Source organism: Mchenga conophoros, linkage group LG23, assembly GCF_057382185.1.
Source record: "Mchenga conophoros isolate Kocher_MC1m ecotype Shallow Benthic linkage group LG23, M_conophoros_male_GT1.1, whole genome shotgun sequence".
NCBI lineage: Eukaryota > Metazoa > Chordata > Actinopteri > Cichliformes > Cichlidae > Mchenga > Mchenga conophoros.
Window position 1 is genome coordinate 22,743,710 of NC_140547.1, and position 26,154 is coordinate 22,769,863.

At 44.8% G+C, this 26,154-nt stretch overlaps 1 protein-coding gene and 2 pseudogenes across 1 annotated transcript; 2 read left to right on the forward strand and 1 right to left on the reverse strand.

Annotated features, from left to right (window-relative positions):
• Window positions 1-4,034: 4,034 nt before the first annotated feature.
• Window positions 4,035-5,468, reverse strand: LOC146547232 (uncharacterized). The gene has a single exon (XM_085265670.1). It carries the CDS (start codon window positions 5,329-5,331, stop codon window positions 4,723-4,725), a length of 609 nt encoding a protein of 202 aa, XP_085121796.1. The 5' UTR covers window positions 5,332-5,468; the 3' UTR covers window positions 4,035-4,722.
• Window positions 5,469-13,403: 7,935 nt separating this feature from the next.
• Window positions 13,404-14,146, forward strand: LOC146547233 (macrophage mannose receptor 1-like; annotated as a pseudogene).
• A 5,824-nt stretch (window positions 14,147-19,970) lies between these two features.
• LOC146547234 (macrophage mannose receptor 1-like) lies at window positions 19,971-20,992 on the forward strand (annotated as a pseudogene).
• The last annotated feature ends 5,162 nt before the right edge of the window (window positions 20,993-26,154 follow it).

The window sequence follows — 26,154 nt, forward strand, 5'->3', positions numbered from 1 at the left end:
TTGGTGCACGCCCACGGCGTAATGTACGTCGTCCCCTCCGCTATGAAGCTTATGAGACTGACTTCCCCGGGCTTGGTGCAGGTTACCAGGAGGAAAGTGAGACAGGAGGCGACAACCGTTCTTCCCACCATCCTCCGTCTGACCCCTCTGATGACGGCTCACACGGCCATGTCACACCATTGAGAGCAGAGTTAGAAGATATACAGCGTGAAAGGTTCCTGTTCCAGCAGTCGCATGACGAGATGAGAGCCGGGCTGGCTAATTTCCAGGCCCTTCATGCTAGTTTGCTGCAGTTGCTGGACCGTGCAGAGAGTCTGCAGCTCAGTCCACCGCCCAGAGCCCCTGCTGTTCATCTCCAGCCACCCCCTGCTGAAGAGGAAGAGGACTGGCCTCCACCACCTCCTCCTGTTGTGTTCAAGGAGGAGTCTGTCTCCAGCCAGGGTCCAGTTGCGGACCGCATCGATACGATGCTGAAAGAGCTCCAGGATCTGAAGAGGGAGTCTATGGCTGCACAGGAGAGTCAGATCATCCCCCCACATGAATCTAGGCCAGGGTTCACTTCTCCTCAGCCAAGGATCACCTACCCTCCAGCGCCGCCTCCGAGAGCACACCCCCCTCCATTGCAAGCACTGCCAACTCCACCCCCATCCTCATCTACTCCTTTCTTGACCTACAGGGGGCCTCGTCCAAGCATTCCCAAGCTCTCATGCCGTGATCCTGGGGAATTTGCTCGTCTAAAGATGGCGCTAGAGAACTTATTGCCCCCGGAGAGTTCAGAGCTCTTCAGGTACCAAGTCTTGTTAGATCACCTACACCTGGAGGAAGCAAAGTTGATAGCGGACGCTTACCTCCATTCTGCCACGCCCTTCAGTGACACTATGAACGCTCTTAACGACAGGCTTGGGCAGCCCCACCAGCTTGCCCTGAGAAGGATTGCTGCTGTCATGGACTCACCTGACATCCACCGAGGGGATGCAGCCGCATTTGAGCGATTCTCTCTCCACATCCAGTCGCTCGTGGGCATGCTGAAGACTTTAGGCCCTGATGGGGAGGTCGAACTACAGTGTGGCTCCCATGTGGCTCGACTCCTTAGTAAGCTTCCTTCAGAGCAAAGGGCTGATTTCCGTCGGTGCATGTATAACCATTCTGGTCAGGCTTACACCCTGGATGACCTGGCTACCTGGTTAAAGTACGAATCCTGGTGTCAGGACTATGACGGCCTGCCCACTCCAGCGATCACCAGAGAGAAGCCTGATGTCAGACCAAGCAGACGCTCTGTTGCGGTTCTTCACAGTGGAGAGAGCTCACCCAGGTCACTAGGTACCACTCCAAACAAAGCTAGGCAGCCACCCTACTGCGCCTTTTGCGATAACCGTGCCCATCACCTGAGTCAGTGTCAGGAGGTCATCAAGCTGAGTCGCGAACAGCTCACAGACTGGATAAAGACTAACAAGAGGTGCTGGCGTTGCGCACGCTCCCATCAGGCAGCACAGTGTACCCTCAAGAAACCCTGCAGCCTGTGTCAGGGTCGTCATCTGCAGGTCCTTCACGATGTGAATTCTAAGCCCTTAAAGGCACATGGCCTAGTGTCTGCTCTCCCACGAGAAGGTGAGAATCCTACGGGCGTCCTGTACCTCGATCGTCCTACAGAGAGCGGCCAAGTCCTGTTAAAGGTTGTCCCAGTCATCCTTCACCATAATGGCAAGACTTTGAGCACTCACGCAGTTTTGGATGATGGGTCAGAGAGAACTATGCTGCTACCCACCGCTGCCCAGAAGCTTGACCTTCAAGGCATCCCAGAGACACTTCCATTGCGCACTATCAGGCAAGATGTGCAAACTCTGCATGGATCATGTGTCTCATTTGAGATCTCCCCTGGTGGCAAACCTAAGCTGAAGTACAAAGTCCGCAACGCCTTCACCACCACCCGTATCGACCTAGCCGAGCACAGCTACCCAGTGGAGTCCTTGCAGCGGAAGTACAGACACCTCCGAGGCCTGCCTCTCCAGTCCTTCAAGAAGGTCAAACCTCTCCTTCTTATTGGCAGTGACCACCCACAGCTCATCACTCCAACTGAAGCTGTCCGTCTTGGTCCACCGGGTGGTCCTGCTGCTATGCGCACCAGGTTAGGGTGGACACTACAGGGTCCCTCCAGCCTTATAGGTTCCTCTTCGCTGCCACAACAGTGCCTCTTCACGACTGCCCTTCCTCCCCAGGTGAGTGAGCTACTCAAACATGTAGAGAAGTTATGGCAGGTAGATGTTGTCCCGGTGCCAGAAGGCAAGGTGGTTACCCGTTCAAGAGAAGATAACTATGCAGTTAGCCTGCTAGAGCAGAAGACAGTTCGTGTAGATGTCGAGGGCATCCAACGCTATGCCACCCCCCTCCTTCGCCGCGAGAACATGCCACACCTTAAAGCTAGCCCTAACGCTGTCGTTCCCAGTTTGAGAAGTGTGGAGAGAAGGCTCCAGAAAGATCCAGAACGAGCTAAGATCTACCGGGCGGAGATAGAGAAGTTGGTCCAGGCCGGTTCGGTGGTTAAGGTGTCCCCCTCTCAGGTTGCTCAAGCAGATGAGTCATGGTACATCCCTCACCACCTTGTTAGCCACAATGGCAAAGATCGCCTTGTGTTTAACTGTTTGTTCCAGTTCCAAGGCCAAGCCCTCAACGAACATCTTCTACCTGGGCCTACCCTGAGTGCATCGCTCCTTGGTGTCCTCCTTCGCTTTCGAGAGCATGCCGTAGCCATTAGTGGTGACATTAAAGGTATGTTCCACCAGATTTGCCTTCTTCCCGAGGATCGTTCCCTCCTGTGGTTTGTGTGGCGGGATCTGCACCCCGAGGAACCGGTGGCCGTTTACGAATGGCAGGTCCTCCCCTTCGGTACAACCTGCAGCCCATGCTGTGCAACCTTCGCTCTGCAGCGCCACGCCAGGGACCACACGGAAGGAGATGATCCGCTACGTCACTCTGTGGGACAGTGCTTCTATGTTGATAACCTTCTCCAGAGCGTGCCGACCCCTGAAGAAGCCCGGGACCTAGTGGACAGGCTAAGAGCCCTCCTGTCTTCTGCTGGATTTGTCCTTCGCCAGTGGGCCAGTAATGAACCCAGCACCATTGGCCACCTACCTGAAGACCTCAGATCCACAAGTGCAGAACTTTGGCTCACTCAAGACAAATCAGACACCTCTGAGCCAACTCTGGGCCTTAGCTGGCACTTCCCCACGGACACCTTGGGTTACAGACACCGCAAAATCAGTTATGGTGCCCCCACCATGCGGAATATTTATAAAGTTCTCGCAAGCCAATACGACCCACTTGGCTTTATCCTACCGTACACCACCCGAGCCAAGATGCTGGTGAGGCGCCTTTGGGATCAACAGAGGGGATGGGATGACCCGCAGCTTCCACCAGAACTACTCCAGCAGTGGAAAACCTGGGAAGAGGAATTGCTGTTCCTTGCACAAGTCCTGCTTCCTCGCCCGTATCTCCCAAAGCACATCATGGAGGCAGTTAGTGAGAGAGAGATTCACATATTCTGTGATGCATCAGAGCAGGCTTATGGCGCAGTGGCCTACATGAGAACAGTGACAGGTGATGGCAGCTCACATCTAGCCTTCCTGATGGCTCGCTCCCGTGTTGCCCCTAAACGCATTCTCTCCATGCCTAGACTTGAGCTGTGTGGTGCCCTCTCCGGAGCTCATCTTTCCCGTCTCCTTAGAAATGAGATCACTCTGGACATAAAGAGGATAGTGCTGTGGTCTGACTCCACAACTGTACTCACCTGGTTGAGGTCCCAGTCATGCCACTTCAAGGTCTTCGTCGGCACCCGCGTGGCTGAGATCCAGGAATTAACTCACTCGCACACCTGGCGCTATGTGGACTCAGCCCAGAACCCCGCAGATGATATAACCCGGGGGAAGTCCCTTCCCGAGCTGACCAGACCCAATAGATGGAGTCAAGGGCCTCCTTTCCTGCTCCTAGGTCCAGAACAGTGGCCTCCAGAGCCAAGTCAGAATCAGAATCAGAATCAGAATACTTTATTCATCCTGAGGGAAATTAGGGGTTACAGCAGGCAGCACGCTAATGGCGCATGCGCACTCACAAAGGAACCTTCTGACCAACTTTACACAAACATCACATTGGGCAGACATGTCAGAAGGTAGGCTGATAGGAAAAAAACAACGAAAATACACTACATGAGGTAAGAGGAGGAGAAAAAAAACTCCACTCAGACTGAGCTCCTAGTGGGAGAACAGTTTGATAAAAGAAAAAACACCTCAGCACAAAAGCACATGACTATCAATACACCATAGAAACACGAGACAAGCAACAGGGGCGGGTAAAGGGTAAGAGAGAGCCGGCGTAGACAGCGCATCCGGTCCTGCAGCATCTGTGCTGGTCCAGTTGACTGCTATCATCCCCGGTAGGGCACAAGCATCGAAGGCGTTGGAAAGGGAGGGGGATGAGTGAGTGCTTATCAGTGTAAGTGTGTGTGTGTGCGTGTCCATAGTTTAGCTGAGACAGTGTCCTTCGGCCTATCAGGCTAAGTAAACAGTCCTCCAGCCAATCCAGGTGTCCTTCATGGGGCGGGAAGAATAGTCATCACACAGTCGTTATCAGGGAGTTGTTTTGGTGGGCTCCAGCCTTGGGCCTGCAGCTGGGGCCGTGGTGTCCAAATGTTGAATATTGTTGATTTCTCCTTTGTGAGCAGCTCGAATTCTAGCACTCCGAGGCTGGTCTCTCGATCTCCCGTTGAAGAGCTGCGAGCCTCCCCATGATGGTATCAAACTTCTGTTCCGTGGTGTTGTCAGTCTTTTGATTCTGAGACCTCACAACTGCAGTGATCCGTTCCGCGATGTTTTCCAACTGTCGCTCAAGGGTCTCATTTTGAGCAGGCCTCTCTCTGATGTTTCCCCTCATACGCTCAATGGTGTTGTTTTGAGCCTTCACAGCAGCTGTAAGCGTCTCCAAGGTGTTGACCATATTACGTTCGTTGTGAGAGGTCGCACCTCGTCCCGTCGCTTCGAATCCAGCGGGCAGCCTTGTGGGGGTTTGAACAGCCGGTTCCGCTTTCTTATTTCTCTGATAAACCAGGGCTAAGCCAACGCCGATCAGCATGAACCCTGTTATCATGGTTCCGAATAGGTAGATATCTTCAGCGTCCTCGATCGACAGTCCCGCCAGGCACACGGTCCTCCAGTTCTGCCACCCGTCCATCGTGTAACCGGCAGGGAAAGTCCCTCCAGGGCACTCAGGCTCTCCCGAGCCCCGACTTCTCGTTGAGAAAAGGGTGTCAATAGCACTCAGAGACCAGTTGATCAAATCCATAATTCTCTTTTAGGTTTAGAGAACGACAGTGAGAGACTGTTCCAGGGAAAGTAAATTCACACAAGACAAGACAAGGACATAGAGGCGAAGCAGGGAAGATAAGGGTGAGGAGGAGAGGAGAAAGTGCGACCGCCTTCGCTGAGAGCTCAAAAAGGATGCCAGTGGCACCCTGGCTGAGCCTCCAGGCCCATCTGAGCTCCATAAATAGACCTTTTGTGGATTTTCTACCACCTTCGACCCCGCCACTTCGAACTTCAGCAAATATGACACCTGGACACAGCTGCTGGAAGCTGCTATTACGCAGTTGCATGGGGCGGCCAAAGGCGGTGGAACTTCATCGGCTTATGACTACGTTCGAGCAGAGATGAACGTCCTGAGAGAAGCTCAACAGGAGAGCTTCCCTGAGGAGTATCGACTTCTTAAGCAGGGGAAATCCATCAGTCGCAGCAGTCGTCTCCTCGCACTATCCCCTGAGTTCGACCACGAGAATGAGGTCATCCGTGTAGGTGGACGTCTTCGCCGCTCTGAAGATCTCGCATTTACCAGCTCCCATCCTTTAGTTTTGGATCCGACACATCCAGTCACCTGCCTGTTCATCCAGGACGTCGACAGTCGCCTGCGCCATCCAGGGCCAGAGAGGGTCTTCGCGGAGCACTTCCTCAAGTGGCTTACCCCAGAGAAGAGCTCCTGAGTCGCCGGAGGTGGAAGCACTCCCAGGTGCTGGCTGACCACTTCTGGTCTCGATTCATCCGGCTGTACCTTCCAAGCCTGCAGCTTCGGCAGAAATGGCGGTCATCCCCCGCAGATGTCACAGAAGGTTCAGTGCTGATGATCGTAGATCCTCAGCTGCCTCGTGCTTCCTGGCTCGTGGGCTGCATCTCTGCTGCCTGCCCTCCCGGACGAAGACAAAGGACAATCACCGTGACTTTGTTTGTAAAATTGCCTTTTGTTGTGAGCAAATGTACTTCATACATTTGGGGGCGGCTGTACAAAAGGCCCCGTAGTTATGGTTTTATTCTGTTCAGTTGTTAGTTCACCTGTAGTTTTTAGAGTGGCCAGTAGAGGTCACCCCACCGCTTTGTATGAGAGACTATGTCCAGGGAGAAACGTGGGCAAAGCACCTGAGCTTTTCTGCTCCAGATTACCGGCAGAGAATTGGTTATTCCGTGAGAAGTGTGCGTTAATGAGCAACGTAAGTTGGTGATGTGTGAGGATGTGATAATAAGATGTGTTTGGGACTGTAACCAAGGTTAGGGGGGAAATGACTATGTTTCTGTCTGTGCCGCTAGCGGGTGCTAAGCTAAGCTAAGCTAACTTTCCTGCCGTGTGGTTGGGTATAGCTGTGTACCTGGTTAGCTCTCTCAGGGGGTCTATGTGTGAGTCGTGGGTAATATATGGCCTATGGTATTAAAGGGGATGTTAGTTTATTTCCCGCCTGTGTTTATGTTGATGTACTCTGGAGATATTGTTGTGAACACTTTAGTAATGTAGCATTTTCTTTCTGTTCCGTTCAGAGACCACACACACACACACACCCATGCCCACGCACCTAAACCTGTATGCAATACCTGCTCCTCTGACAATCCCTGTTACCTTCAACTGTGTGAAGTCAATACAAGAGTCTGCACTATCCTCGGTGTCTTCATTGTCTCCCTTCTGAACATTCATCCGGGCCTTGAGCAGTGTTCTGGCCGACACTCCGGGGAGTGGTAGCTGCAAACCTGAACAAGCACCTTACAGTCCTTCCAGTACAAGCTATCTACCCAACAGTACCTAAGACTGTTCTTTTGGAGAGAATGTCATGTTTTGGTAGGATTCTGAATGGGAATCTTAACAATTTTTGTCAACCCACTGGGGACATCTACCAAAGCTGGGAACAACTCCAAACCCTCAGGGCAGCTTTTCTCTAGATTTGGTTGGAAGAGTTTTGGGCCACCTCTTGGCCATTCTCTGACTCTACACTTTACTTCACAAATCTGTCCTGCAGGAATCATTACACCTTTTTTTCCTGTTCTCACACTACTCTCAGGATCTATTTCATCAGGGGTGGGCATCTGAAGTGCTGAAACTAGAGCATCTACTGCACTGCTGCTGACACTTAAAGCTTCTTTGAGGAGCGCAGAAAGGTCAGCCCCACCTCTCTGTTCTTTATTGGTTTTTAGGATTTCAGCTATTACGTTGCTGCCTAAAATAGGACAGTTAAGGTTGTGCTGACTGATAAGCACTGGCACTTGTATGGCGACATGCCCATAGTTCACACTCTGAATTTGAAGTTCCGTGTCTGCCCAACCATCAAATGGAACGTCTGTACCATTAGCTGCCGCTATTTCCAGAGGCTGGTCTGAAAGGAGGGACTCAAGTGGCTTGATCTTAATGTGGGGGATGTTTTTCTCTATCCACGCTCTTGATACCATAATCACTTGGGCCCCTGAATCAAGCAGCATCTTAAGTGGTACTCCATTGATGGCACATGAGACCATACATCTGTTCCCAATAAGCTGTGCAGTGGGTTTCACTGGTGGTACAGGACTGGGTGCATTTGATCTCACCACACTTGAAGTCTTAGCAAAACTGGTGTGTGCTGGGGACTCCTCGGCTTGTTCGGTCACTGGCAGCCCCTCTCCAGTGACCTCACCCCGTTTCCCGACACCTTACGCCGCAGGCAGCCAATAGCCCGGTGTCCTGGCTGGCCACACGTAAAACAGTGGGGGCAGCTCACTTTGCCTTGCTGTACACAATCACCACATCTCCCCCGGTTCTCAGCTGGAGGTGTTGGAGGGCGGTTCAGGGGCGAGCAGGAGTCTCCAGATGTCACACTATCAGTCTAGCTCACCACTTTAGTTAGCTGTCTGGTCAATGAAGACACTTGGGCAGTCAGTTCTCTAATAGCTGCACGGTTAGTCTGTAGCTCAGTGTCAACCTTCGCTTGCTCAGTCAAGTCAGTGTTAGCAAGCTGAGCGGCACTTATAGTCACAGGTCTAATTTTAGATGTGGTACCCAGTCGCCTCAGTCTCTCAGCTTCCTCACTGGTGGACTTTGTAATCTGTTCAAGCAAAAAGTCGTCACTAACCTGCAAGTCATTAAGAAAAGGTTTGAGGTCTTGTCTCACATAGTTGTTTTTTTCATTGAACCCTTGATAAAGTGTGTGAAGAAATGTGCCCTGCACAAGCTTTTTGTCATAGCTAAAGTCTGCACCAGGCTGTCGTGACTCAAATAGTACACGCTGTTTTAACCCTATAATTCTGTACAAAAACTGCTGTGCACTCTCTTTGTCTTGCTGCTTAGCATTACTTAGCTCTTAAAAGAGTTCAGCGCTATTCTTGTCTCGAATATGAGAGCGGAGAATCTTCAAACCATCAACTGTCAAATCATCTTTGTTGGTTAAGATTTCCTTGAGAGTACCAGGCTTCATTATCTTTAGCACAGTTCTGATTATTTCACACTCAGTAAACCCTTCTTGTAACCCCTCATCAATTTGTTTGCACAGACTACTGTGGGACATATCCGAGCCAAGATCTGAAATTTGTCCACCATGCAACTTGAATTCTCTGCGTGAAAACAAAGCTGCCACATCACTGAGATTCAAAACTTGGTCATATCCTCTGGACGGACGACTCACCCTGCCAGGGGAAACCCCAGCGACACTAGGCGCCGGTGACACTGAAGCTGGGATGTTGAAGTTCTTGGTGGGCGTATCAGTGTCTCTTAGCATGGATGAGGGAAAGGTGGAGATGTCTCTGTCCTGTGGTAGAATGGGCTGTGTGTGAGAGTCTTTGTTAGGGTGTGATGGTAGAGTGGGGATGTGGTCAGCTGGCATAGCCAGGTGTCTGTCAGGATGTGTGGGGTCAGTGTGGGGTGAAGTGGGGCACTCCTGCTGCTGGTTAGGAATGTCTTCCATCTCAAGCGGCACGGCGAGATGATCTCCAGCCCCTCCGACGTCCGTTGACAGCAGGTCACTCACGATGTCGTCGAGGAGCAAGAGCTGGGCCATACCTTCATCCTCCAACGTTCTCAACTTTTCACCTCTGATGTACCCAACGATCAGGTCATACAGTTCTGGTTCACTTAAGCCATCAACATTGCGAGTCATACTGCCATCCTCCACTGAAGAAACAACTGTGCGCAGCTGGCTCACACTCAAATCACAAAGTCTTTTCTGGATCTTTACTATCAACAACCGCCGTGGGGTAACAGTGGCCATCTTGACGTTTTGACTGTGACCTGGGCTCCCTGGATGACGCACTCAATGCAGCCTTCCCTGAGACTTTGGACACCAGTTCTGGTCGTTTGGCACACACGTCACCACTAGACGATCCCGGACGAGCCCCCAGTTGTTACCGGCACCAGACCTAGGGGAATCTGGACCGGCAGCAAGCGGCACACAGGCTAGAGAGCACTGCGTAGCCAAATATGAGCAGACTGTGGATTAATAGAGAGGACACCCAAGTTAGCGTCTTGCTCAGGCTGGAGCTCATTTATTTCTGAGCTGCGCATGCGCAAAGCCTATAGCTAGAGTCTCTCTGGTAGTTCCACAGCAGTGCAAGAGCACCATCTACTGGCATAATGAAATATAACCATGGTCTGGCAACACATAACAATGTCAAAATAAGTCACAATAATAAACAAAAAATAAGGGGGTAATTGGTTTTCTTACAAAAATAAACATGTAGCTTTTTCAACCTGCTACAGAAGCACCATAACAACCTGGCCAGCGTGGCATCACAGACTGACATGATGCTGATCCAGAAAGAGCTAAAGAAACACATTACCACTGAGCACATCTGGATCGGATTGCATTTCCTGGCTGGGAACTGGCTGTGGGTAGACGGACAGGAGATGGGCTACAAGGCCTGGAGTGAAGGCAGAAAACCATCATGTCCACATGTGTGCAGCCGTACAGGTGACAAGAAGTAATAATGTTTGGGAGGCTCGTGACTGTGAAGAGAGACTCAGTTTTATTTGCTACTGAGCTTAGTAGTGAGTTTTGATTTCCAGGCTAATACCTGATTGATATCTTTGATGTGCATTTGTTTTATTTCTGTCTTGTTAGAAGATTGACCTTTTGAAAGTGAAAAATAGCAAACATATTTAAATACAACTGCAGTTTTTTTCCCAAGGCTATTCTTGCACATCTTATCTAAGTTTTCATTCTTGAAAAGTAACTTAGATAGGATTTTACCTCAGAGTGATGTAGGTTTCATATGTTAATAAAACCCTCTCTGCAGGCCGCGTGAAAATGTACCTGTAGTGTCTGCTGTGTTATTCTCACCAGTGCTTTGAAAGGTGAGGCTGTTTGCAAAACTATTTGCCTTGCTGTTCTCACATTGCTTGTAGCTCTGCATGGGACTGTAAGGTACTATATTACCATTTCATATTTAGCTAATTCACTGTGTGACATACACCGCTGCATTTATGCCATAAGCAGAAATGATAAAGCTTTGCTTCTTCATTTGTAAATTGCTGATAACACTGTACTGCAATTTCATTAAAAACTTCAAGATGTCTTATGTTGTATTCTAATATAAATTTTGAACCAATGTGTGACCAATAGTCTTAAATGCTTTTTCACATCTTGTGTTACTGTATTCATTAACATATTGCTATCATTCTTTTATTTGAATTCAAGCTAAACAATTATTTATAAGTTGTTTTTTCATTACACCCTGCTCCGGGGCCCAGCCCTGGAGCAGGGTGCCGCCGGTGCATCGAGCCACCTGGGGGGCTCTTCAACTGGTGGGGAAGATTGTCACATCTTGCAGGAGCTTTCCTCTCCTCAGGGGCTCTCTCTGCAGGAGGGGGAGATACAGGAGAGGTGGAGGAAGATCTCAGCCTGGGTGTTTATTGTCTTATGTAGTCTGGAAGATGAGTGGATGGTGGGGTGGGTGCAGTTTTCTCTGACTGGAGGAAAGAAGGGGAGAAAGAAAGAGGGAAAGAGAAACGGCTGAGAAGAGGGACGGGGGAGAAGGGCAAAAGACAAAAACCAACAGAATGAGCAGAAAAAAAAAGAAAAAAAAAGCAAATATCAATCACCTGGATCACCTGCTGAGAAAGAAAAAAGAAAACAAGCAGAAGAGAACAAGAGTAATAGAATAAACAACATCACAATGATATATGGGAATATGACAGTAAATACTAAATATTAAACATTATTGTGCAGCACATAAGATCAACAGAACACAGTGTGCTTTGAGGTAGGAGCCAAAAAGGGTGTAGTTTGTGGGTGTGATCACCCGTGTGTACACCTGTGAGCATGGACGCGCTTGTATTTTTGGTTTTTTTAAAAGGTTCCTTCATGTAATGATCTGCTAGAGGGGGTGTGTGTGTGTGGGGGGGGCACAGCCTCGGACTGGAGCAAATCTTAACGTTCAGCTTGAAATAGTCCAGAACCAGATACCCTGAAGTGACCAAACTCATCCATTAAGTCTAAGACTGCCTAATTGGGTTCTTCATTGGTTTCTTATAACTCATTTTACAAACTCAGATGATGTTTTTAGCTATATCAATGCAGAAATTGTCAAGGCAGGTGAGTTAGGGAACCCAGATGCGGACCTCTTGCTTAAGTTGAACAGTGCTTTTATTTACAGTGAAGAAAAACCAGTCAACAGTTATCCACAGTTCAAATCCTTTTAGTGATCCTCTCCCCTTTTTCCTCTGTGATGCGTGGCAGTGCGTCAGTGTCCACAAACTCCCGAAACTCCGTAAAGTCTCTCCTTCCTCCTCCTGGGAGCAGGCAAAAACAAACACGATTAGCTTCCCTCCGCTAGCTACCGAGCTTGGTGCAATACTCCAGCGATGTCTGTCGCTCAGCCACACCATTAAATAGTCCTGCCAACGATGGTGGATGATGGCAGCAGCTGGCGAGGAATCGGGCTGTATCCCAATTCAGGGTCTGCAACCTTAAAGTACGCATTTCAAGGCCGATTACGTCACAGCGGCGCGCCGAAGGCTGTCCCAGTTCAAAGGCTGCTCGAAATGCGGCCCTGAAATGCATCCTTCATTTCCCTGAATTTTAAGGCTGTGGCAGTGTAGACTTCGTGGTCCCATATATCCCACAATTCATAGCGCGGAAGTCGGTGTGGATAATTCTGCCGCAGACGGCAGAAGCGGAGCAGCCGAAGAGTAAACTGTGAAAAGTAAGTACTGAATATTATGTCACTTATTTATGTGCAAATGTTTAATAACGAAGAACATTAAAACATTACTGTTGGCCACATGTCGGCAAAGTTATGTAACATTAGTGACGTTTGTACTAACTTGGTTTTAAAGCCTTTACTTCAAAATATACGCCGTTTAATAGCTGAGCTTAATCTTACAGAGAATGATCAAAGCTCATGTAGAAACAAACAAACAAATGAACATAAGATTTTCTCTTTCATTTCTGTCAAACAAAGCTGTATGAAACGTTTCCAGCTGTTAGTATCATGGTTGCTAGGCAACCTGGGCAGCGCAACAGAGGCTAGACCGTCCCATTTCGCAAGCCTCGCACTTCCGGCCTTAGTGGTCTTTGAGTACGCGGCCCTTGAGGATCGTTGAGGCTGCGTACTTTAAGGCTGCCTGAATTGGGATACAGCCTTGGTCTCAGGTGAGGCAGCTCAGAGCGGCAGCGCTTCTGGGTTGGAGGTCTCTCGTTGCCACGCGACCTCGTAACAATCGCAGCAGAGTCAAGAAAAACAGAGCGAGAGAGAGGAGAACACACACACACACAGGCAGGTCGACCGGTCGGGGCACCGTCCGACCCTGACAGAAATGCAGATTTGAAAAATGTTTACAAATAGAAGCAGGATATGTAATATGAATTAAAATGAGCCTGTTGAATTTCTGATAATTATGTATTGATAATTGTATTTATGAACTCCAGTCAAGAGGACAATATAAACATGAATTGACCTAAATCAAAATACATATGAGCAGCACCTGCGATTTCTTCCATGGGTCATGAATACCACAGGTTCAGTGAATTAAGAGCCGCCCCAATGCAAATGTTTTCTGAGAAATTCAAAAGGCTCACAGCTTTAACAAGCATCATCAGACCTCTTTTTTTTTTCAGCAAAATTCTGTAAAACAAGTTAAGGATGGATCTGCTCTTCATGTGCATCCTGTTTCTGCTGAGTTTATCTGTAATGTTTACCAAGTAATTTTACATTGAACGGCCAAAAAATTGGCAGCTTGCTCTGACACACTGTTGGCAGCAATACACAGACCTGGCTCCTGTCAGTAATGAACATGATAATCTCAAACTTGAGCAGCTCTCTGGTAGTATCAATAGATGTATCTGGATAGGACTGAAGAGAAATTCCTCAGATAGAGAAAAATGGCTTTGGTCAGGAGGTGGAGCGGCTACCATGTTTTTCTGGGCACCAGGTAAACCTAACAACTGTCACAGTGTTGAAGACAGTGGCTGTGTGTGGATAAACAGGTGGAATGATGCAAACCCACAGAATATCAACACATTCTTCTGCTACCGTGCAATAGTGGTGGAGGAGGAACTGACTTGGGAGGAAGCTCTGGATTACTGCAGGGAGCACCATGATGACCTGGCAAGTGTGGCGTCTGAGACTGAAATGCTGCTGATCCAGAGAGAACTGAAGAAACATAACACCACTGAACTCAGCTGGATTAGCTTGTGTTTCTTGCCTGGGGACTGGCTATTGGTAGATGGGCAGGAGATGGGCTATGAGGCCTGGTGTGAGGTGAGGGGAACCAACATGTCCACACTCAAAGATGAAGTGTGCAGCCATACAAGTCACAGAAGGGACTGCATGTTTGGGAGGCTCGTGATTGTGAAGAGAGATTACAGTTTGAATTTACTTTATAAAATTCATTTGAATTATTTATTAAGGTTGGTATAGATGGTGTTTGTTCATTGTCACCTTTGATATTATTGATATTTTGCTCTTTGATGTGCAATTTTTTGGTTTCTTTATTGACAAATTTCCTTGAATCTTGGAAGCACTGGGTTTCACCACTTCATATGTGTGTTTAACTGTGTAACCTGAAGTTAGTAAATTAAACTCCAGATTTTTTGTTGTTCACAGTGATGTTTCTCACATTTTGAGACTACTCTCATATTTGCATGCAGAGTGAATCCACACATATTGCAGTGTGCAGAGTGTAGGAATGTTTAGCTTATTTTAGAGTTTAGGAATGTGTTAGATAGGATATAGAATTGTGAGACACTGACACTGCCCTGGATATAAATAAAGACCTGACTGTGTCATGAACTTAGGAGTAGATTTTAGGAGACCCTCCCCCAGTTGAACTGTGTAAGACAAAGAGGAGTTAATGCTGAGTGGAAATTCCTCAGGGCATGCCTGGGTGGGAGTCTCAAAGTTTGTAACTAAATAACTTTGGTTTGGAAGGGAGATGGACTTTTATGACCCTCAGGAAGGCACGTACATAGAGATATACGCACATAGTGTTTTAACTGTTACGCACACACATCCACACGCACACTCACTCATGTGCACTTACATAGACATACGGGTACGTGCACACACAGGCATTTACGTGCTTGTGCACATAGCCACAGACACAGAGTTTGCAGCTCACCATGGGAGGTTTTATGATGAGGTCGCTCCTACAAAACTGTGTTTCACAGACAAAGGAGTGAAGATTTTGCAGAGGGGCACTGGCCTGGCAAGTCTTCCCTTCTAGAAGAATGCATGCTTAAATGAGGATAAATAAAGATGAGTAAAGATGAATAAAGCTTTTGTGAAAATGACTACTGAGTCCAGTGCCGTCTCTGGATGCTCGAGGAATAAAAAAGAACCGGGGCAAAACTGATTTCTCAACATGAGCTGTCTGGCATTCTACTGACTTTTTGCATGGATTGTTGATGAGGTTTGACGACAGAGATATATACTATATCTATGAGGAACATCCTTGTTTGTGTTGACAAAAAGATGTACAAATACAGCCAGGAACTCCAGATATTAAAATATCATTGTTAGGGTTTGTATTGTTGATTGTCATTTATGTTTAGAAATATTTAACCATATATGCTTAGAGGTGTATAATCAATTGTGTAGTGATAGGATGTGTGATCTTTAGCAGGCTGCAAAGGCTTGGTGTGCATCCTGGGAGCATGGGAAGAGGTCGTACCTTGTCTTATTGTTTTATGGTAGGATAAACGTGGCTATATCTGTTTTAGGCTAAGTGCCTTTTGTTTAGATGAACTGTTGGACTTCCAGACCAGCAGGTTTAGGGAAGTCATTTATGGGGTCACACACAGGCAAGGTACTTTTTGTTTGTATGTAGACGTCATATGTTAATGAACCTTTGCTTATTCATGTAACCTCAATAAAAGATCAGTGTTACGGGGAGCGGACGAGAGCAACTGGGGTCAAGCGAAGGAACGGCGTTTGTCCGGTTCTCTCCCGTGCACGAGAAACATGAAGAACTTTGCCTACTCGTGTCTTGCTTGCTGTGTAATTATATTGTCTTCAACGTTCCAGCGAATAGGTTCAAGCTACAAACCTAACAATCATCACCACCTTTAGATTTTGATAAAATGTGACATGTTATCAAATGTGACAATTTGACAAGAAATGGCTTAGCAGAAGTGGCTTAAGTCCTGTTTTATTTTTTTTTAATTTCTTTTATGTATTTTTTTTAAGACGTACAGGAACATATGGTTTTTACTCCAGTAAAAGTGAAAAAAATACAGGCTTTGAAATGTACAAAGGTAACTGAACCTTGTGCTATATTAATATAATAATAAAATTATATTAGTAGAATAGAATATAAAAATTATTCTAATTAATATTCTAATTCTAACAAATTAACTTAGTTTGAATCGTTTATGTGGGACACAAGCAGTGAAAGAGAATTAAAAAACAAAATTGTGTTGCTTACATTGTAGTGGGTGACTTTGTGTCATGGTCCGTGGCCCTGTGTCTGAGGAGTGTGTGGGATGCCCTGGTGGCCACACCCCTGGGCTGGGTCATCACCATCACACCTGCATCCCATGGATACCTGGAGCACTATTTAACCCTGCGCTGACGGATGCTCCAAGCCAGGGTCACCCTTTGTTAAAACAATAAAGACTGTTCTTGCTCGCATTAGGTGCATTGAGTCTGCTCTTGGATCCCGCTTGTGTGCATGCACTGCGGTTCATGACACTTTGCCTCCACACCTAAACAGTAGAATGAGAATAGAGAGGTTACAGTGGAATTCAGCTCGTCATAAAACACTAAGATCTGTATCGTGTCTCAGCACAAGAAAAATAATCACAACTGACAAAAATTTATAATGTGAGCTTCAGTAGGTTTTCTTAGTGAACATGATGTGATCAGCTGACCTGTTTCTCCTTGTGGATTTACATCCCCTACACTGAAACTATGCTGTGTATACTGCCTTTATATAGAAAGTATATAGTTGGCATAAAATTGTAATTCAGTAAATTAATCTAAGCATCATCAGCTTAAATGCAAACTCATCTCTGCTACACTTCTGATGTAACCTTACTCTGACCATGAGCACCAGAGCTTCTTTTCTGTTCTTTTGAAATGCAGCAGCTGGACCTTTAGCTAGCAACACACTGTGCAACAAACTGCACACAAACAGTTTGTGTGTTTGCTGATGTCTGTTGAGCTGATAGAAAAGTTGCATTGGAAATTACCTGCCACAACATGTTCCTCCTTTTATGCTTGCTCTTATTCAGTAGGGCTAGCTAGATGCTGAAGTTCTGCAGCCACAACTCAGGGACACCTGCAGTTGTTTTGGTGTTGTAGCAAAACAATAAAAAAAAAACCACTGTCCCACTTTAACCCTTGTGTGGTGTTCATATTTTTGTTACTCAGCCAGTGTTCATGGGTCTGGTGGACCCGCTAGAGTTTTGGCTTTCCAAATTAACTCTATCAAACAATTTTATGTTAAATTACTCAACAGATGTTTACTTCATCCCAATTACAAGCCATATGAACAGCAAACATGGTTAATTTTTTCCCTTTACCTTTGTTAGATCACATTTATGAATTAATGTGCTTCTCGTTTTTTGTTTTTTTTTTATAAAATGTTATAAAAAAATAAATCAGTTATAATCAAGTGAAGTGAGTGGAAAGACACAACACATTTACACGTGAAGCAACATGTTTCACAACTAAATGACATCAGCTGCTCATCAATGGTGACATTAGGCCCAGGGTTGTAAAACAGGGGGAGGTGGTGCACCCACTTATCCCACACTGTCCTGATGGCAGCTAGCTTGTCTCTCTGCCGTTGAGCTGGTCTGTCATCTCGGTTATCAAAACGGATAATCCTGGAAATTTTGTTGAAGTTTTCCAGAGACATTGATGCACGGAAAGGTTCGTGCCGGTTTCTGCATCCCACAAGATTCTGTGGATTCCCCTTTGGACCTGAAAACTCCTGCAAGGATAAGAACCCCAAAGTAGGCCTGTAGATCAATTTGGTCCATCTCCTTCCACCTCTCTCCAAAAACACACCTTCATTCTAGATTACTGCAAACTAGAGATGGACCGATCCGATATTACGTATCGGTATCGGTCTGCAAACCAGACCAGAATAATTTTCTGGATGGAATCTGGGATGAAAAGCTCAAATGAAGACTTGATGTCCTGCACATGAGTAACTGTCAGCCGTGTTGGCCTTGGCTTATCACAGTAACAGCTCTGTAGGGTGGCTCATTTCTTGGGCAAGAAGACCATTCAATTTCACCATTTATTGACATCCATATTTCTTCACTTGCTGTCTGGTGGGCTTGTTCTGGTCCTGGAGCTGGCTGCTGATGGGGTACTCGTCTTCGTTTTGTTACTAAATGGTGCTCAACCTCATCCTCTTCTTCAAAGTCACTGTCAGACTCTGAATTTTCAGAAATGTGAAATATTCTGAAACCTCTTTGTCAACATCATCATCCAAAGCTCCTCTCTCTTCCAAAATCAATTGCATGGCCCTCGCAGCAGATAATCTTTTGCCATCTTGATCAGTTGTGATAAAGAACCACACTGGCAAAGTCTTATTTATAGTATTATGCCCCTAATTTGCAGGAGGGACAGGGTATGAGAAAATAAAATTTGGATCCCTCAAGAAAGAGGGTAAAATGTGCGGGAATGTCAGAGCAGACGATGTTGATAGTTGAATTTTCAACAATGTTGCAACTTTGTGCGAGAGCAGGAGGGGAAGAAAACACTATCAGCAGCACCAGAAAGGAGGAGGACAGAGTGTGGGAACACAGGACCTACACTTTCAACACTTTTATTAGACCTGGGTCCAGTGGACCCGAACACCTTGTATGTAATGTAAATGCGTGGGGGGAGGTACAGTATGTGGTCATCGAAAATTTGTTCAGATTTATGTTCTTCACAGAAAATAAGCCAAAGCCAATGAATTTCAGGTTGAAAAAATAATTAATTGTTAAATTTTTCTTTTGAGAAAAACTGAAAACGGGTCTCACAGACCCGAACACCATACAAGGGTTAAACACCTGACTTTGGCACATGTCATCTATTTTTATGCAACATCTTCTGGTGATTAATAGAAGATATCTGCCTTTCATGTTTTACTCTTTTGGCTCAAATTGATTTGAAGTTTGAAGGATTGTGGAGGCCCCCACGCGCCCCTCACACATACTCTTTACCCTGCTGCCTTCTGGCAGGAAGTACCGGAGTATTCGGGCCCTCACTGCCAGACTGCAAAACAATTTCTTCCCCCAAACCATCAGACTCCTGAACACTCAGTGACTGGACTGACACACACAAACACACACGCACACCTTCATAAACCAAGTTACTTTTTGCACAATTCTCAGTCTTTTCCACATTTCTATTGCACTGTTGTGTCTGCACCATCTTGTATCTGTATCATTCTGTTCTGTCTGGTGTTGCACTGTCTTTGTTTTGGTTTTTTGCACTTTTTGCACATTGGACTTAATATAGTCCTGTGTTTATTGTCTATGTTGTATGTAGCATTATGGTCTTGGTGGAACATTGTCTCGTTTCACTGTTTACTGTACCACTGCACATGGTTGGAATGACAATAAAGCCTCTTGACTTAACTTGTTATAGTTCATGGTTCCCGGATTCTATTCAATTTGATTCGATTTTGATTCAGACAGTCAGAAAGATTACACATCTGATTTGTTTTTCCAGTGTGAAGTGAAAGAAGAACTATAATTTCCCAAAGCAAGTTAAAAAAAATCGATAAGGGTGTCGTAATCCATCTTTCTAAAGGGACTTTCACAGCAGCCCTAAGGGAAGACCTTGTAACAAAATTACAATTTTACGTGCTAACAATAAAATTGTAATAATAATTTACAATTTTATTGTTAGCACGTAAAATTGTATAGGATTTTTAGACAACCAACCTGCAATAAGCTGACCTGATTAAATTACCACAACTTTTACTTCCTCAAAGAAAAGCATTACTTGACTCTTTTACATAAAAAAGGGGGAAAAAACTAACATGGGTTTACATTTTGAATTGCTGAGCTTTCCTATTTTAGAATCGGTTCTTATGAGGAGTTGCATGCGAATGGATACTGTGTACAAATGTAGTATATAAATAAATCACTACAATTTTTTATGAAAATATGCAAATACTTTCTGACAGACAAAAAGACTCACAGATCCATCATACACCAACACACCTCTTTAGATCTTTATTGCTTTACATGCAAAACCACAATGGTTCGAATCTTCAGGTGCATCCTGCTTCTGCTAAGCTATTCTAAAACCTTTTGCAAGTATGTTCACATTGATGAGAAGATGCTTTGGCTTGAAGCTCAGAGTTACTGTCAGAAGAACTAGACCTGGCCCCTGCCAAACATGAACATGACATCAGCAAACTTCGGGAGCTCAGCAATGTCAGTGTCAAAATCTGGATAGGACTGGCAAGGAGCTCCACTGACAAATGATTTTGGTCAGGAGGAGGGGAGGTTTCCAAGTTTTTCTGGCCATTAGATAAACCTGAAAATAGAACAAATTAAAATTACAGCTGTACTCATAAAGAGAAATGGCATGACGTTAAAAGAACACCCATTTCTACCTTCTTCTGCAATGGTGGTAAGTGTGGAAGTGTTAAGTGAGAGCAGGACTTGGGAGGAAGCTCTAGAGTACTGCAGGGTGCACCACGATGATCTGGCCAGCGTGGCATCTGAGACCGAGATGCTGCTGAATCAGAGAGAGCTACCGAAACATAACACAACTGAACACATCTGGATTGGTTTGCGCTTCTTGTCCAGAGACTGGTTGTGGATGGACAGACAGGTGATGGACTACGAGGCCTGGGGTGAAGGGGAAAACCCTGGTGTCCGGACGCCAAGATGAAGTGTGCAGGAGGAAGTGTTTTGGGCAACTCATGATTGTGAAAAGAGACCCAGTTTTATTTGCTACTGAACTAGTTTACTTTGCAAAATTTATTTGAATAGCCTTCATTTATTGCAGTTAGTGGAGTTTTTTTTTTTTTTTATCTCACTTGTTTCATGTCTATCTGGTCAAATGATTATGTAAGGCCTCTTTTTTATTTTGAAATCATTTCATATTTTTGTTTTAATGCTTTAATGGTATAAAACTAAAATGTTGATGAAATGAAAAAACAAACAAAACAAAACTTGTTCTTTCTCCCGCAGCAGTAACAAAGTTAATTCATAGTTATTTGCGCAAGTGTGCCTGTTGAAATGTTGGCTGTGCAGAAGACGTGTATAAAATTTTGTTTGCTCTGCAAGTATTGGGACCATGTTCAGCACATTTCTTTATTTGAATTTTACTCACTGGTGTTTTTTGTTCTTCTGTCTTATCAGGTTAAGAAAATGTAAAGCTAAAGTAATAAACTAGTTAAAAATGAACTTCTAAAAATGAAATTCTCTTTTTTCTTTTGCTATAGAGGGAAACATTGTGTCAAGGTAACAGGGATGAGACCGCTGGCAAACCTTTTGCCTTGTCATCCTCAAATATGTTTTGCTACCTGTTTATGAGACCCAAGAAGATGCAAACATAAGGAAATGCCAAAGAACGATACAGTTTTAAGCCACCTCTCCATTTATATTTTACAAGGAAATGGTAAATAGGTGCAGTCATTTCTTGTATCAAGGAAACACACAGTTTATACAATTTTAATGAGCTTGGAAGTCAATATTTATTCTTTATTCTTCAGCACAGTCTAAACTCACTTAGGCAGCTTTCTCATCATTTCTTTAAGTAGTCTACAGGAATAGTTCTCCAGGCTTCTTTGGATGTTTCTGCCTTTTGTTCAGTTCTCTGTCAACATGATCCCACACTGCTTCAATAATGTTGAGGTCCGGGCTCTGGGGAGGCCGATCCATGATTGATAGTGATAGACTGACTCTGTCTTAACTGGCTGTGTCTGTTGTTTTTGTCCTGAGGAGGAAGGCAGCTTTGGACACTTTTACACTGCCTTCACTTTATAGGCCTTGAGGCTATGTCGATCTTTTACAGTCAATGTGTGGTGTTCTTGAAGAAACAGCAATATAAGGAAACCATACCTAGCACGAGCTCAACAAACCACTAACATATTAATAGCATTTTAATATGTTAGTGGTTTGTTGAGCAGAATTTAACTATATTATGTGACTTACTTTTCATATTCTGCTGTTGTGATCTTTTGCATGTAATCCGCAAAATATCACAATAGTAGAGTGCAGATGCAAATTAGCTTTAAGCTCTGGTACAATGCATCAAATGGCAACATTTATGTTAATACTGTACATGAAACGGTTTCTTACCAATTAATAATTTCTTATTATACCAGATAAAGGCTCTAGAGGTGAGAAAGGGGCTAGTGTTGATAAATTGGTGAGCTCTAAACCAGGTCTCTTGTATAAAAGCCAACACTGGATCTTTAAACGGTACTGGTCTTCCTCTCTGAGTGAGGAAGGCCTCTAAAGAGGTAGGAGCCACAAGACTTTCCTCAATCGCAACCCATGACAGCTTCTCCGTAGGGGAGTTATTTATCTTAACTAACTGAGAAAGAGAGAATACTTAATGATGCCAGACCATCTTGGATAATGCCAACACGCCGCTATCTTTTTGCAGCATATAATGTGGACCGATTAAAGGATGGGTTTTTGCCTGCCCACACAAAACCTTCCACACATGTATTATAAAGCGTTATGCAGGACTGCTATAGGTAACATATGGAGAAAGTACTGGAGTTTAGGAGCAATGATCATCTTTACCAGGTTAATTCTGCCCAAAAGGGACAGATTCATTTTGACCTAATTCTCCAAAAGCGGGCGAATATTTTGAATCACTGGGGAGATATTTACTTGCATTATGTTATCTACACCAGGAGTCAATTTAATCCCTAAGTAGGTCAAACCCTCGAGCATCCACTTGAACTGCCATGAGCTCCTAATGGCTGGAGGACACAGTTTAGAAATGGGCATAGCTTCGGACTTCGACCAATTTATGGTGTAGCCAGAGATTGCAGACAAAGAATCAATAATCAAGGAGATTGCAGGAACCGCTCATTCTGGGTTACTTGCAATCAATAAAATGTCATCTGCGTACAAACAAGTTCTATGTTCTTCTTGACCCAAATCCACCCCTCTGATCTGCTTACATTCACGTAGAGCAACAGCCAGAGGCTCCAAAAACAGGGCGAAAATGAGAGGTGATAAGGGTGAACCTTGTCTAGTGCCCCGACTTAACGAAAAGGAGGATGACATTATCCCATTGGTAGTGACTGTAGCCATTGCATCTATGTACATCATCAGAATCCACCGCCTGAAAATGGGACCAAAACCAAATCTCTTCAACGTATAAAACAGAAAGGGATATTCAACTTTATCGAAGGCCTTCTCTGAGTCTAAGGAGAAAGATCTAAATTAGTCCTTCCAGAATATATGCAATATCCTACTTAAGTTATCTGCAGAACATCTGTTTTTCACGAAACTGACCTGATCCCTATGCACCAAGCAAGGAAGTACGTTCTCAAGCCTCAAAGCTAGTATCTTGGAGATAATCTTTTCGTCCACGTTGGTTAATGAAATTGGGCGGTAATTCCCACAATACTGTGGGTCTTTCCCTTTTTTGTGTAATAACGTGATCACTGCCGATTGCATACTAAGTGGTAATCTCCCCTTTTGAAGCGCATCTTGATACACTGGCAGTAGTCTTGGAGCTAATTCGTCCATAAACACCTCATAAAAATCTGAAGGAAATCCGTCATTGCCTGGAGATTTGCCCAATCTAAGACTACCAATTGCCTGCTTAACTTCAGCTAGTGTGACCTTTCCTTCTAATACAGTTCTTTGGTCTTCGGACAGGTTGGGAATTTTAATAGAAGAAAAGAAATCTGACAACCTCTGTTCCTCCATTGGAGGTGCACAGCTCCTGACAGAATTTAGTAAAAGCATCATTAATTTCTTTTTTACAGGTGGTCAACTTATTATTATTATTATTAGTATTATTATCAAAAATAGATGGTATAAGGTTGCTAGATTTTATCTGCTTAACCCTGTGCACCAGCATTTTACCTGTTCTCTCCCCTTGTTCAAAATACTTTTGATTCAGGCAAAACATTGCATATTCTGCTTTTTTCTGCAGTATGCTGTTCATCTCAAATTTAAGTTTAATTAATTTGTTCCACATTTCCCTCTCTGGGTGCAGCATGTGCTGTTTTTCGAGCTCCTTGATATTCTGTTCCAGCTTCATCCTGTTCATCAGATTGTCCCTCTGAGCTTTTTTAATCGGGGAGCTATACTGGATAAGGCGCCCTCTCAGGTAAGCCTTAAAAGCATCCCAGGTCATTCCAACATCGTCAATAGAGCCCTCGTTACACTCACATTTCCCTTATACATTCGCAATGACCCTTATCCTTCAATAGTGAGTTGTTCAGACGCCACCTGGGTGAAGGTTTAACATTATCATTACTAGAAAGAACAAGGTCAATGGGAGCATGATCCATTACTGCAATGTTACCACTGGAGGACCCAACGGTTTGAATCACCAGAGGGCGAGACACCAGAAAGTAGGTTGAGTGAGGATGCGAAAAGAAAGTATAGTCTCTTTCTTGAGGACGAAGAAGTCTCCATATATTCACCAGGCTCAGTTTCTCTGACACAACGTCTACAGCAGCACTTAACAGGGTCCTTACTTGGTCTAGGACGGGAGGATTTATCCAAAAACACATCCCTGACCTGGTTAAAATCCCCTCCACTTACAATATTTGTATTACCAATATTCCACACAGTGTTACAGACTTCGTGAAAAAATTGTGGTTGAGGAGAATTTGGGGCATATATGTTGACCAGTAGAGCTGGGCGATAGAACGATAACGATATGTATCGCGATATAACTTTTACTCGATAGAGAAATTAAGCTATCGCGATAGACCTCGCCGCTCTTGTCCTCTTAAAAAAAAAAAAAAAAAAAAAAAGATCAGCCAATCCAAATTAAGTAGCGCAGAGCCGAACCAATGACAGCCGCAGCGTCACGTCGCGTGACTTGTAACGTACAGCACAAGTGCCAAGCCGCACGTGTGTTTGTTTGGGAAGCAGCCAGCGGGTGATGGAGGAAATGAGTGTGCCGACTAGAAAAATCAACCGAGCGTGACCGAAGAGAAAACAGATGATGGTTCCAACGCCGGAGAGATTGTCGAACGGAAGAGCCATAGAAGTTCCGTAGTGTGAAGGTATTTCGGCTATTTCAAGTCTGACAAAAAACAGAGTAGCGTGCACTGTAAATTGTGCCGAAAGCAAGTCTGGAAATACAATGAACTGGTGCATGCGTCACACTGTGCCACGTTATTGTTTCGGTGAAATGAATTTCTACAATACTGTTAATTCTACTCTCTGCAGTGTTTAAATGCTTACATATACACACAGTTACTGTCCGTCCACACATACGACTCGGTTCTGCTTCTATGCCCCAGCTTTGTTTACTTTTTCCAACCGAGGCTTCTAGACTTCTGATTGGCCAACATTTCTGCACGGTTAGGAATCTAGCGCCACCTGCTGCTTTGGCATGTTCATAGCAGCGTTTTCCTTCATTTCTGCCTTTATGTGTGGACGGGATTCTTTTTTAAAACGAAAACGGAAAATCTCCGTTTTCAAAAATACCCGTGTACGTGTGGACGTAGCCTCAGTCTCTGACTGGAAGCGCTAATTCGTCATTCGGCTTTTGTCAGACTAAAGTAACTGTTAAAACTGTTTGAAAAGCTAAGCTATACAACAAGGAGAGATTGAGAATTTCCTTTTAGTTCTCAGTTTATTTGATATTGACAAAAGTTAGTCAGTTTTGTCTGTTCTTCTGTAAAACAAACTAAGATTTATTTTTAGAATTAATATTTTGTTTCTAAGTGGATTTGACAATTTAGTCTGTTTCGTTTGTTCTATTTTGAAACTTAAACGCTTTAGCGGCTGCCTTTTGTGTAGTTTGCAATATTTGCCTTTATTTATCTGAAAAAGTCTCATGTTCCTTAAGTACATCTACCCTGTTGAACTTATTATGGGAAATAAATATTTAAATAAAAAAAGCTGCTGATTATTTCACATTTTACTTGTGAGCAACGGCACATTTAAATCTTACAAATATAGTTATTTGGCTTATATCGTGATAGATATCGTTATCGCCTGAAATGAAAAAAACATATCGTGATATGAAAAAATCTCATATCGCCCAGCTCTATTGACCAGTATCACTTTCTGCCCCTGTAGACATGCATCCAAGACCACCCATCCACCCTCCTGATCCGTATAATGCTTGAGTACCTGAGAATCCAGATTTCTTCTGATTATAAGTCTGTATTATAATGTCTGGTGTTTTCGTGTTTGTTGGTTTGTTTTTATTTTGTTTTACTTTGCGAGTTGGTTATTAGATGCTGCTCCAGCCGGTCAGAAAATCCCCC

Excerpts from the sequence above, each read along its gene's own strand:
- LOC146547232 (XM_085265670.1), bottom strand. The coding sequence starts at position 5,331 with ATGGATTTGATCAACTGGTCTCTGAGTGCTATTGACACCCTTTTCTCA.